Raw genomic sequence first — 14,666 nt, 5'->3', positions numbered from 1 at the left:
AGCAGGCCCCCCACACACCACCACCCATAGCAGACCAGCGGCTCACACGCCTGCCACTGCTACCTGTTTAATGACCAATTTAAAACCTAAATGGACTTGTAACTATCTGCCACTATTAATATCACCACTATTAACTATCTGTTGTATCTGATTTGGTAATTTTTATCAATAATGTTTAAATAGTTCTGACCAGAGGAGGATGGGTCCCCCTTGTGAGTCTTGGTTCCTCCCAAGGTTTCCTCCTCCAGCTCTGAGGGAGTTTTTCGTTGCCACTGTCGCCGTTGGCTGCTCACTGGGGGTCTTTGATCCTTTATGTCTTACGTTATTTCTTTCTTTCTTCTTTGTCTCTGTCTTTTATTAATTACTAATTATGTAAAGCTGCTTTGTGACAACAGTTGTAAAAAGCTATACAAATAAATCTGACTTGACTTGACATTCAGTGATCTATACTCACTTTTAAATTTACTACCATTTATCAGTTGCCACGTAATGTCAAATATAGGCAACTACTATGGGGCCATTGTGTAATTTTTTGGACATATATTTTTGATCAATGAGATGTAACACAACCTTGACTCTGAGGAGGAAAACTAGAACTTTTCATGTTCTTCTTAAACACCAGCAACTCTTCAACACAGTGTGGAGTCAAAACATGTTAATATCTTTGCAAGTAGTCGTGACTCATTCGGCCAAATTCTGCTCTCAACCCTCTGACCCCTTGAATGCCTGTGCCATTATTATTCACCCTTCAACAACTTCACAAAAATGTGCACTTTGAGGAGGGCCTTAAGGCTTGGGGAAAGAATTAGGACAGAGCCCATTTGTATTTTCCCTGCTACACACTCACACAGAAGACTTGACAGCCAGTCAGCTTTGTTAATATAAGGATACAATTATTATTAATATTGGGGAATATAGGGTTATAGGATATTGCATTATGTATTGTAGTTTTGATTTCCAGTTGATGGAACCAATTCCAAGAACTTGCAATGAGGAATGAACGCCGCTGCTGAGCAAGTCTGAAATGAACGCTATATCCTGTGTGGAAAAACTAGAATATATGTATTTGTGGTGTTTTTTGTTTTCTGAGTTATGATTATATTGAGTTATCATGTTTGAGGTATATTGAGTTATCATAAACTGAAGCTGTAGTTTTAATAGTCGTCTTACTGACAGGTACATTTTTATATTCCTCTGTTTTTTTATTTAAAAAGATTCAGTGAAATATTCTATAAAGATTCCTAAATGAGTTTCAGGAAGAAATGCTTAATAACTTCCAACAATGAATGATCTTTAACAGCTTTGTGATCTGTGAATTAACAAACTGTGTTTGTGTGTCTAAACTGTGTGAAGCTATTTTAAACTGAGGTCAGTTCCTCTGTGGTTATCCCACCTCAGCCCAACTGCGTATCTGACTGTGTCGCCCATAGCAACAGCAGCAGTACTTAACACTGTGGTCACTCTGCCAGTGCCCCCTCACAACACGCTCAAATTAGGCGTGAATCTCCCCAACTTCTGTAAAGACTGTAAAAACTTGTCTAAAAAGAGAAACAAAGAAGATCTAAGGTAAGTAAAATGTTTTGTCAACACGGTTCATATAATCGTGCTTTGTTAGTTATAGGATAGCATAATTAGGATAGCGTTTTTGAGGATGTGCTGCCTATTTAGTAATTTATATACCGAGCTATGTGCAACTTGTTAGATAGACACTTTATTGATCCCAAAGAAAATTAAGAATAATGCTAATGCAGCAATTTATTCATAGTGGTGGTTTGACAGTTGTTTATTGCTCTGTAGTTATTTGAAGGGTGATGTTTGTTAATCTGTTTGTATAAGACGTGAGAAAGACGTGATAAGCTGTAAGAAAACACACAAACCATAGGAGACATCCCTTGTGAATGAAATTTTATATGAAACTGAAAAAATGTATGACATTTTAAATCATAGAAAAGACATTGATTTAAAGGTTTTTGAATGAAACTTGAGAAACATGGAATTCAGATTATGCAAAATTGTAAATTATAAAATTGTAGCTGAAAGTTTGAATGAAATTGAATGTTTACATTTGTTTCTTAATTCCTCTAAAGCACCAAAAGCTAGAAAGCAATCGGCCCCTAACATAACCACTGGCACTAGACATCCCCCCTCCCCATGTTTAGAACTGCCACTGACAACACCTGATTGTCAGAGAGAGAGAGAATGGTATCAGATCCACAACTCTGATGGAGAAGAACGAGTGCTGAGCTGAGTATTCTGAGTATTTACTGAAATGTATAGTATTCTAGTATTCAAGATCAGCCATAACATTAGCACCACAGGTGAAGTGAAAGTCATTGATTATCTACAGTTTCATTTGTCAAAAAGTGGAATATATTATGTAGTAAGTGAACAGTCAGAGACAGAGAACTGAAGTCCAGATGTACTGTTTGATGCTGGACACAGGAGAGGTCAAGCCTGAAATCAGGACATTTCTAACTCCTACTTTAAATGCAATAAGAGAAAAGCTGATTGTACTTGATGTACAGTAATTAATGATCTGAGTAAAGGTACAGAGTATAAAGTACAGGTAAATGTGTTTATATTCTTGAGTGAACAACAGGCAGAGGCTAAAGTAGGAGGTGTGATGACCGCATGCACAAACAGGTCTTCCGGGTCTCAGCCTGCTTTGCTCACTAGTAAGATCAGAAGGTACGAGGACAGGGTGAGTAACAGCACACTAATCTGAGATGAACTCAGTTACAGCTGGGAGCTAAAAAAGTGAGTCTGCTTGATCATTTATTTTAGTCAGAGTTTGTTCTTTTCTTCTTTATTAGTGAAATTTTCTCTAATCTACTCTCTGAATCTATCGGCTACTGATCAGACCCTGGAGTATCAGCGGTCATGTCTTACCAGATGTCAGGAGGTTTTTCAGCAGCAGTGATCCTCTTCTTATTAGCAGGTAAACTTTTACATTTTACTGTGTTTATGTGCTTGTGTTACACTACAGTTACTGTGTTTAGATGAACACACCAGTCTGGTTAAAGATGCAATAGAATGCATTAGAAAGCAGGAGTATCTGAAGTGGTTCTCTGGTGTGTAAATAGTAAGTATGTGTAAGTATTTATTAGAGCACAGCTTTGTTTTTAAGCACTCCGAAAAGAGAACCAAAGTACTAAAGTAACTTGTGAGTATTGTTGCCTCATGTGTACGTCATCAAATCTGCCCAAACTACAGTTAGAAATGTGTAGTGGCGGTCAGACTACCACAATCTGAGCTGTTGATACAATCACATGTTAGACCAGCAGTCTCAGTCAGAGCTACTGATTTTGTTTTACAGTATTGTTATCCAGATAGAATTCCAGATCAGACAAGACATTTGGATCAGACACATAAAAATGTGATCTCTCCAAATATTCATTGAAGAAATGCACATTATTAGTTTTTGTATACTAACCCATGTCGAGCTCCACATCCACTATTTTACACTTTTCTGTTGCTCTGTGGTTATCACATGATCATACCACCACCCAGCTTCAGACATTACTGTGTTGTCACCTATAGCAACACCAGCAGCACTAACCACTGTGGTCACTCTGCCAGTCAGAGCACAAAAGTTTCCCCCCCATATCTGAATATGTGTTCTGGTGGGTGCTCTTGCACGTGCATATGTGTGTGTGTGTGTGTGTGTGTGTTGCAGGAGTTGAGGCCCAGCACAGTGTAACTCTCTCCTCTCAGAGTCTCTGTGCTGTTACTGGATCTACAGTAAAAATCAGCTGGACATTGACAAAAACGTCTTGCTCTGAAATCAGAGAGTGGTATCACATTCATAGCTCTGATGGAGAAGAACGAGTCCTGAGCAAAGATCCAGAATTCTCTGCACGAGTTTCTGTATATACATGGTGGAATGAGTGTGAGCTGACAGTGAGGGATGTGAGAGTGAGAGACTCTGGAGTTTATAACTTCAGATTTAGAAAATCAAGCAGTGACTGGATATCAGCCTCATCTGGAGTTCAGCTCACTGTTACAGGTACTCACACATCAACACACTCACACAGAGTCTCTGTGCTTTCACATTAGATTTGATTTTCAGAATTTTGGCATATGGTGTGTGTGTGTGTGTGTGTGTGTGTGTGTGTATGTGTGTGTGTGTAGAATTGAAGGTCAAGGTGGATCCTATAGGACAGAGAGAGGTGAAATTGACCTGTAGCTCATCCTGCAGCCTCGGCACTGACCTTTACTACCACTGGTACAGAAATGGGGAATACAAGACATACACAAAAGATTCCTCCATTGTGCTCGACTCCACCAGTCCATCTAATGAGGGCAGCTACAATTGTGGGCTGGACATCAGCAGTCAGAGGTACCAGTCTCCTGCAGTGTGTAAGTGTCAGTAAACATTATGAAGATTTATAATCTAGTAATCTTCTTCATTGTCTGTCAGTGATCTGCAGAGTTAAGAAATAGCTTTTAAACCACTTTATCCTTCAACTACTCACTACTCACTACTACTCACTAGTCATTAATCACAACACAGCATTATGCAAAAGTGTTTATGAAACTGAGAAGTAGTGAAAACAGCCTATGTAGCCTGGCTAACTGGGTAGTTACTAAAACAGAGCTATTACAGACAACAGTGCTGCCCAGAAAAGAGTGAATACAAAACACCACACTGTAACTGTCATGCGGCTTGCTGAGGCAGGAGGCAGAAGCGGACGTACATGCAGAAACATACGAGACACAAACTGGAACAAACGTGCCAAAACTAGGACAGTCGTGACAGTAACAACTACAACTGTATGATAACTGCACTAACAACTACATTAACATAAAGAACTACACCACATTTTTTTGTTTTTACGTTTTAGATTGTTGCTTTGAATTACAGTTCTGATTTCACAGATCTTTATGGTTTATTGAGGCTTTTTTTGTGTTTTTTTACATGTAATGCAACTACCAACCCATATATAGATGCCCAGCATCATGACACTACATAGACCTAGCTCGGCCCCCTTTGCAGACCAGCCAACCCTCGGCTCTCTATTGCAGCGCTGCAAGACTTGCACTTTGCCCATGCGAGAGGTATATCCCCTGGCTAAGCCTTGGCTCTCTCATGCAGCGTGATGCAGACTTTGCCCACACGGTGAGGACCAGCCTGGCTAAACTGCTGGCTTTCCCTCACATACTAGTTACATGCAACACTAGTTTATTAGAGAAGATATTCGTGAGAGGTTCTCAGGGGCTGTTAGGAACCTAATTACACTGCATAAAATAAACAATAAATAAACTCATGAATAAAAATGTATTATATAGATCATAAAGCAGCCCATCATTGGGATCATTTAAACAGTCTTAAAACACTCCAGCAGTCACTCCAGGCTGGGCAATTCAATACAGCATAGCTCTACCTTTTATTATGTAAGAGTATAATCTCTACATTGTAAATTCTATGTGTAGTAGAGCAGTAAAAGTACCTTAATATACAGGTCAAGGAATTCTGCAGGATGAGTGTCTTTCATCTGTCTTCCTCACATTTAATGATCTGAGATAATTCAGTACAGAAATCACCATTTAAATTCTTTCCTCCTGATTGTGACCGTGTGTGTGTGTGTGTGTGTTTCAGGTGTGCTGGGTAAACAGTGCTGGGGTGTGACTTACACTGCTGAACGTGTGTGTGCTCTGAAAGGATCATCAGTTGATCTCTCCTGCTCTTATAAATACCCTGGAGGACACACAGTGACTAAATCAGTGTGGTTCATAAAAGCACAGACTGGTGTTGAACCTGTGGATGTGAGAGAGGATGAGGAGCATCAGGGACGAGTGCAGAACAGACAGAGCTCCCAGAATGAATGTAGTATGAGAATCACTGACCTGAGAGAGAGAGACGCTCAGACATACATATTCAGATTCTACACTGATGGAGGTGAACACACTGGACAACCTGGAGTCACTCTGACTGTCACAGGTAGAGCTGCACTCTATTAAATACATTTAGTTTATTATAAGAATATTCTGTAAATGAAAAGAACACTAGACCTTGTTTAAACTCTCCTGCAGATCTGAAGATTATAGTGTCAGACACAGAGAGTGGAGGAAAGCAGCTGACCTGCAGCAGCACCTGCACTCTGCCTAAGTACCACACTTACATCTGGTACAAGAACGGAGAGGCTGGATCTGACCAGTCCAGTAATAAACTTTATCTGAATGACAGTACTGTGGATGCAGGCAGCTACTCCTGTGCTGTAGGAGGATTAGAGGAGCTCCGCTCACCTGCAGTCTGTAAGAATCTCACTCATCTGTACAGTCAGGATGTATAATCACTGGTGAATTAGCTGTTGTTCTCCTGATCAGAATGATGAACTGATTCTGTTGAAACACTCAGCTGAGTTGTGGGAGCAGCGTGCTGTTTTGGGAGCTGTTTGGGGAGCTGTTGGAGTGGTCCCTGTTCTGCTTCTCTCTCTCACTGCTGTTCTGTGCTTTAAGTGAGTGACAGTATTCATATTTCACTCTGAATCTCTGACCCTGCATTAAACATTATATTACCATATCAACGTTAAGCTCAAATACAAGTTTACAATAACTCAAAACTTCAACTCTTTAATCTGTGTGATCAGGAGGAGGAGAGGAGCAGAGAGAGACACACATATTCAGGTACTGAGAGAGGATTTCACTTTCTTTCTCTCTACATCCTCCTATAAAGCTGCTGCTGAATAAAGACTGAAGCTGTGTTCTCCTCATCTCTCTCTAAAAGACCCCAAATCCTGCAGACCCCACATACACAGCTCTTAACCCCACCACCATCAGCTCAGACTATGATACGCTACAGGTGGGTCTACAGTCTTTATGCCTGTGTGTGTGTGTGTGTGTGTTTATGCCTGTGTGAGTGTGTGTGTGCATGCACGTGTTAGACTGCAGAGTGTATTTAGTTTTATTTTTTGTCTCCAGTGTGTCTCCCACTCTCCCAGTGACATGGACACAACCCTAAACCCTGCAACCACGTTGTCTGATTATGACTCATCTGATAGTAACTGTGTGTGTGTGTGTGTGTGTGTGTGTGTGTGTGTGTGTGTGTGTGTGTGCTTTCAGGTGATGGGTCCTCACTGAGAAATGACAAATGTTCCAGAAATGAAGGATAAACAGCTGTGCTACATCACTGTATTCTGAATCAGCAACATCAGCAGCACCTTAAGACACTCAGTATAGGAGTTTTGTGATGTCATAACAAAGCAGAGATTAGCCAAGCAGCCCAACAGCTGAGCTTACTAGCTTTTATTAGTATCAGCATTATGTGACGACCTGTCTGCTCACATTTGAAGTGTTACCTTCTCAGAAGAAGCCGTCAGAAGTAGCCAGTTCTGTTTCCTTAGAAGAGAAGTGATTTCTGCTGTTAGAGCTATTAATGCTGAACACAGCCTTGTTTTTATTTCTATATGAAATGTAAAAATTCTGCCTGTATTTCTTAATTAAACATGTTTGTTCTAAACTGTCTGGTCATTTGCTGCCTTAAGATCTAGTGTTTCAATGTTTTGGAGATAAACTGCCTCTATAATAAACAATAAAAACATCTTTACTGAAAAAGTCTCTGTACTGAATGTGTCAGAAATAGACCTCATTAATCCTGTTTATAATACTGTTAGCCTCGTAGCTCCAGTGCTAAATGTTTATTGATGAGAGAGAGACCGATGTAGTTTTATTAGAGTTTATTAGAGTCAAAACTGTTCACAGTGGAGGTGATAGGAACCTGGCCCAAGGACCTGGAGCACGCCGACAATAATCCAACACCGCCCTGCCTGAGCCTCCACCAGCCGTAGGGCCCGGGACAAAGCACGCTGGGTCTCAGTGGCATCCATGTCACACAGTGACACCGCCTCCCCAGTGGTTGCCCAGACACCAGGAAGCACCTCATGTTCAACCCTGGTGGCTGGACTCTAAGCTGATCACAGACAGCTGCTGCTTGTTCAGGAAGAAGCACCCGCAGCATAAAAGCTCAGCTCTCGTCGACACGGGAGAAAGGACACTCACTGATGGAGCTTTTAGAGGCATTCCCATCACCTCCACTGTGAACAGTTCTGACTCTGTAAGTTTCTCTAGAACGGAGCATTTCACACCAAACCACTCTGAATGACTTTACTTACATCTCAACCACTGAATTCTGCAGAAATGTTAGAAATGATGGACGTCTCTGTTGATCATCACTGGAGCATAAGTTCTTTATTATTCTGCTGGTTTCATCTGTATATTTAAAAAAGGAGACACATAAACTCATTAATAATCAAACTCATTAATAATAAAGTCTATGATCATCATAAAGTGTATTTCATGCATTTTCATTTGTTTTAAGGTCACCTTCTTCTTCTTCTTCTTCTTTTTCTTATTTTTCTTCTTCTTACCTGCTCTTGGTGATGATGTCCATGACTGATCTTTTGTCTCTTGATGACACAAATCTGTCCACCATCTTCACACAGTCCTCGTGGCTCCCCAGAAATCTCAGGGTGTTTCGAGCATGGAGTCTGTGGAGGAAGAATGATATAGGTCATTTTCAGTGCAGGCTGGTGAAGAAAACATGCTGATGGGTTCAGTTCTGACCCAATAGGTGTAAAAACACACCTAACACCTAAATACCTCCCTTTCTGTGCAGAGTCCAGAGCCAGTTTGCTGATGGCGGTCAGGAACCTACTGGTGAATTCCTTCCTGCTGGTCAGCACACGAGAAGCCTCCAACAAGTGGGCAGAACAGTGCAGAACTCACTGGTCACTCCTTCTACAGAAGCTGGAAGCCTTGGTGTAGTCATGGATGATCAGTTATCGTTCTCAAGTCATGTTGCAAACGTAACTCGGTCCTGCAGGTTTCTCCTGTACAACATCCGGAGAATTCGACCATTCCTCTCTAGAGAGGTCTCCCAGGTGCTCGTCCAGTCTCTCGTCACTTCAAGACCTGACTACTGCAACTCTCTTCTGGCTGCTCTCCCTCTGCGCACCATCAGCCCCCTGCAACTCATCCAGAATGCAGCAGCACGGGTCGTCTTCAACATTCCTAAATTCAGCTATGTCTCTCCACTGCTGCGTTCTCTCCACTGGCTTCCTGTAGCTGCCTGCATCAGATTCAAAACCTTGATGCTCACCTACAAAGCCAAGAATGGACCAGACCCTCCGTACTTGATGGCAATGGTCAAAAGCCGATCCGCACTAATAGCCCTTTGAGCTTCAAGTAAGGCTCGGCTCGACCTGCCATCCCTCAAAATCCATGAAAGACAAGTGTCCAGGCTTTTTTCTGTCCTGGCACATCCTCTCTCTGGTGGAACGAACTTCCTCTTGGTGTCTGAATGGCAGAGTCGCTCTGAAGACCCACCTCTTCCGAGAGTACTTGGGCTAATAGTGGATTGGTCACCTTATTGACTTATGTTTAGTAATGTCTAAACTTAGAGGTATCTTTTGAATTTTTAGCCTATTCAAACTAGCTGAGGTTATTCTTGGGTAAATAGCAAAGCACTTTTGTAAGTCGCTCTAGATAAGAGCATCTGCGAAATGCCTTAAATATAAATGCAAATGTTCTCACTGCTGTGTTTCTGTGACTGGGAAGAGGAGAGCGAACACAGTAAGATACACATCCAGCGTTTACACACAGGTGAACTCTACTCTCACCTTCTAGCAAGATCTTCTCCAAAATGTAGGAATAGACTCATCAGTGCTGCCAGTTTGTACTGTGTCTTTAGAATGACCACTGATATTGATCACATGACCACTTTGTTTAGTTTACAGTTCAAATCTATTAATGAATATGGAATGTGATGTTTACCTGAATCCACCAGCCAGTAGAGCGTGCAGGACATGTCTAGGGGCTGCTCACTAGTCAGGGCTGGGATCTCTAGCACTGTTGTTGACAGACTCCTTGCTGGTTTCTGCTTCCCTGCTCTGTCTAACCACATTGGGAGCAGTTGTTTGGCCTGCAGCCTCATCCTGACCCTCTGTCCCCTTCCTCCTTGAAGGAAGACCTTTCCTGTTCTATCACCACCTGTGGGGCTCGAACTTGGACCCTCTGCCTTATCGGAGGCAAACTACAGGGTGGTGAAGGGTCCATGTGGGACTGATCCAGACTGATGCTGGATTGATTAGACAGCTGATCACAATCATGGATCGAGCCACTGATTTGCCTCATTTTCTCCATGTATTCCTGCCGCTTCCTCCTGATGCTCTCTCGAAGGGAGGGGGCAAGAATAATGGGTTCATCTTCAGGACTGTTTGGTTTCATCTATGCAAGTAATTCCTTTAGATCCTGATGAGAAGTCTTCTGAGATGTGCTCTCCTCCACAGTCACACATCTACTGATTACAATACTGAGAGACCCGCCAATAAATATGGAACTTTACATACAACACTGTTCAGAGTCATAAATTACACAAGGTGAAGCAGAAACACACAAATATCTAACCAATAACAGTAAATGATAAAAACAGTGCAGTTTCTCATCGAATTAAATATGCTGAACATAAAACATATGAATGTAAAATAAACTAAATTAAAGATGAGAATTGTTGAGAACTGTAACTGTTACAGTTATTTGGTCAGTCTTATTAATAGGTGGTGAAAAAGGTCAGACAGAAGAGCGTCTGTAGCTTTATTCGAATGATTTTATGGAAATGAGTCAAACATCTTTTTTATCCAGTAAAGCAAAACTCATTCAGAGAAAAATCCACCTTAAGAGCAGATGGTCTGAGCATGTCTTTGATGGTTCAAATTTGTTGAAAAGCTGGTCATCCAAGTGAAAACATACCCTATGCAAATTAGCCAGCTGTTTAAGTAAATAACTCTTGACCAGAATAGCGCATATTTTAATCTCATTGTCAACCATTGTCTTCATGCTGGTGACCATGACTGTCAGACCATCAGACCAGACAAGTAAGACCATCTAATTCAAACAAAACATTCCTCATACTGTCAAGAGCTAAGCTGTTCGCTCGACTCAACCAGCTTGACCATCTTATCCTGTTTTTTTCCCCCATCTGTTTCTAAGGGCAGCACAATGATGTGTGAAGTCATCTCATCATCTCATCATTCAGGTATACTTCCCAAGACCAAGTTTATCTAAATAGTAGCACTTCAGACCAGACCAGACTCGGATCATCACTTACAGCATTAATTATGGGTTAGCGTGTACAGACTTGCAGGTGATGGTGGATTCTGTGGCTGTATGGCAGAAAGAGATGAAGGTGAGCTGTAGCTCCACCTGCAGCTCTGCTGTTAGAGGAATGGATTATAGAAGCTTCAGTCTTACTGAACTCCACCTGTCCATAGAAGAGGACAACAAGAAGTTCAAGTGGCAGACAGCTGGGCTTATCATTGAGATTAAACTGACTGTAAAAAGGGCTTGCTATTCTTTGGTTTGAGTTTTTGGTTACTTTAAACTTTATTTGTAAGTTTTTTCATTTCCTTGTTGCAGACGTTGCAGCAGCACCCTTCTGTGTCCGAGTTTGACCATTTCTTGGGAGCGGGGAGCAGGGAGCGGTTGCCTTATGGGCCTTATGGATTTAGTTTAAACCAAGACACCCCAAATATTTTTGAGCTCTGTTACCTCCATCACTGCTCATTTTTCCTCCTTCTCAGTGAGCAGAGCAGCTGGTCAGACTGAGTTTCGTTACCGCGTATCGAGTATGGATTTCAATACCACATATAAAAATGGTCCAAATAGGAAATGAAAATGTCAGATTCACACTGCTGTGAACGTAGTCTAATAAGCAGACATGTCTCCATAAGGCCTGAATTCAATAATGTACCAATTGAACAGTTTCTATGTGGAGAAACTGATCTTCAAATCCACAGAAAACAGATGAAATTTACTGTGAGGTAAAGACCAGCAGTGCCTCACGTTATACTAGAGAATGACCTCATACTGAATGAGTCCTGAAATAAGGCCTCTTGCAGGGCAGCTGTGGCCTGTAGCCAGCTGCTACTCTGGGCACATGTGCTCACTGTTCCCCAATGTGTGTTCACTGCAGGGACTGGTTAAATGGAGGACAAATCCCAATGTGTGCAGCACATCTAAACTCTACTAGTAGATTTCCCACCACTGTAACCCTTCATGTTCATCTTTCAGTAGAGTATAATGGGTGGTGGTGTGTGTGTGTGTGTGTGTGTGTGTGTGTGTGTTTGAGAGATAACTATACAGAAGTTGTGTAAGAGTTATGAATTGGTGTATTTAGTTTCTATCTGCATGGAGTCAGTCTAATAGTCTACAGAACTGTTATGTGGCAGCCTGTATAAAGTGCCTCCTTGCTGATTGCAACTGAGAGCAAAGAAAAAGGGAAGGAAACTAGAAAAAAACTTTCATTATTACACACACACACACACACATACTGTTGCCACACTCTGCACTGCAGAATAACTTTGACGGTTGTGAGAGACCCTTACAGAAGAATGTAAGTAGTAAAGATATTTTAACCATATCTGATTCATCTGTTTAATATATTAATGTAGTATAGTTATGTAAATAGCTCTTACTTGTACCTTTAACCTGTTCTTTTCTAGATTTTTAAGAGAGTGATGCTGCCATGTGTTTTCTAAAATCTGGAAATGCTACAGCAGCAGTGATCCTCATCTTACTGACAGGTAAACTTTTACATCTTATTAAAATACTGATAGAATTCCAGCTCTGAGTTCAGGTCTAGAGGATTCAGCTTCCCTCCACAATCACACCTAGTTTAGCTCAGCAGTTATCTGCTGGGTTTAGAAGACATTGCTTTTAAACACACAAAACAGGGACGGGGTGAGTGATTAATAACAGCACATCTGTTTTATGATATATAAAAATTTTGCTCACTGTAGAAATAAGCTGTTGATAGAACTGGAGAGGTGTCAGAGGTATTGTTCACTACACAAACAGCAAATCTCACATAGAGACCAGATATGTTCATTCTACCAAAACTGTGTGAAGCTCTGTGTTAAACTGTTTAATCACTTCCTCTGTGGTGTTTACCGGTCAACTCCACATGTCACAATGTTGTCCATAGCAACAGCAGTAGTACCTAACACTGTGGTCACTCAGTCAGTTAGACTGTGAGAGATATCACTTTGTATGTGTGTGTGTGTGTGTGTGTGTGTGTGTGTGTGTGTGTAGCAGGAGTTGGGGCCCAGCACAGTGTAACTCTCTCCTCTCAGAGTCTCTGTGCTGTTACTGGATCTACAGTAAAAATCTCCTGCAAATATACAACACCTGATTCTTCCAGTGTCAGAGAGAGAGAGTGGTATCAGATCCACAGCTCTGATGGAGAAGAACGAGTCCTGAGCAAAGATCCAGAATTCTCAGCGCGGGTTTCTGTATATACATGGTGGAATGGATGTGAGCTGACAGTGAGGGATGTGAGAGTGAGCGACTCTGGAGTTTATAACTTCAGATTTAGAACATCAAGCAGTGACTGGATATCAGCCTCATCTGGAGTTCAGCTCAATGTTACAGGTACTCACACATCAACACACACTCACTCAGAGTCTCTGTGCTGTCACATTAGATGGAATTTAAAAATGTTTGGATATGATTTGTGTGTGTGTGTGTGTGCGCATGTGCGTGCGTGTGTGTGTGCGTGTGTGTGATTGCGTGCGTGTGTAGATTTGCAGGTGGAGGTGGATCCTCAGACTGTAGGACAGAGGCAGGTGAAACTGACCTGTAGCTCCTCCTGCAGCCTCGGTACAAACCTGTACTACAACTGGTTCAGGAACGAACAGCGCCGGACTTCTGGATATGATGCCTCCATTGTGCTCGACTCCACAAGTCCATCTGATGAGGGCAGCTACTATTGTAAGGTGTACATCAGCAGTCACCAGTCACCTGCAGTGTGTAAGTTTCAGACACTACCTCAGCCACTACCCTAAATGATAAAATTTATACATAATAACACAGTTCATCTCTTTATCAAGACTTTTACATTTCCCAGATCAGTTTGAACTAAACCATGAGATTTCTGACTGTAGTTTATCCTTTACTGTATTAATAAACTAATCTTATGGAATAATAATGAAATCTAAATTATTGGAATCAATTCACAGCAGACAGACAGACACAAGACAACCCTACACAGAATTTAAAGTATGTAGAAAGGAGCAGACTGAGCAGATATCATAAAGTAGCCTGCTCAACACTGATTGACAATCAATTTCACATGCTGTTGTGCAAATGGAATAGACAACAGGTGGAAATTATTGGCAGTTACACTTCTCAGTACCTATGCTTTCTGTTTGATGTTTTGATCACTTTTGAATGTTGGTGGTGCTTTCACATTCGTGGTAACATGAGACGGACTCTACAACCCACACAAGTGGCTCAGGTAGTGCAGCTCATCCAGGATGGCACATCAATGCAAACTGTGGCAAGGTTTGCTGTGTCTGTCAGCATAGTGTCCAGAGGCTGGAGGCACCACCAGGAGACAGGCCAGTACACCAGGAGACGTGGAGGAGGCCGTATGAGGGCAACAACCCAGCAGCAGGACCGCTACCTCCGCCTTTGTGCAAGGAGGAACAGGAGGAGCACTGCCAGAGCCCTGCAAAATGACCTGGCCACAAATGTGCATGTGTCTGCACAAACGGGGGAGCCCACAGCCCAACACCGTGCAGGACGCTTGGCATTTGCCAAAGAACACCAGGATTGGCAAATTCGCCACTGGTGCCCTGTGCTCTTCACAGATGAAAGCAGGTTCACACTGA

At 41.9% G+C, this 14,666-nt stretch overlaps 1 protein-coding gene across 1 annotated transcript in view; it reads left to right on the top strand.

The window, feature by feature from the left end:
* Positions 1-2,880: 2,880 nt before the first annotated feature.
* LOC140547760 (sialoadhesin-like) overlaps positions 2,881-14,666 on the top strand; it is a 71,251-nt gene continuing 59,465 nt past the window's right edge. The window contains 3 exon segments of the mRNA XM_072670895.1: positions 2,881-2,938; positions 3,677-4,006; positions 6,034-6,255. Of these exon segments, the coding sequence (XP_072526996.1) occupies positions 2,881-2,938; positions 3,677-4,006; positions 6,034-6,255 (610 nt within the window).

The sequence above is a fragment of the Salminus brasiliensis genome, chromosome 25 (assembly GCF_030463535.1).
Source record: "Salminus brasiliensis chromosome 25, fSalBra1.hap2, whole genome shotgun sequence".
Taxonomy (NCBI): domain Eukaryota; kingdom Metazoa; phylum Chordata; class Actinopteri; order Characiformes; family Bryconidae; genus Salminus; species Salminus brasiliensis.
This window is presented reverse-complemented; position numbering and strand designations above follow the sequence as displayed.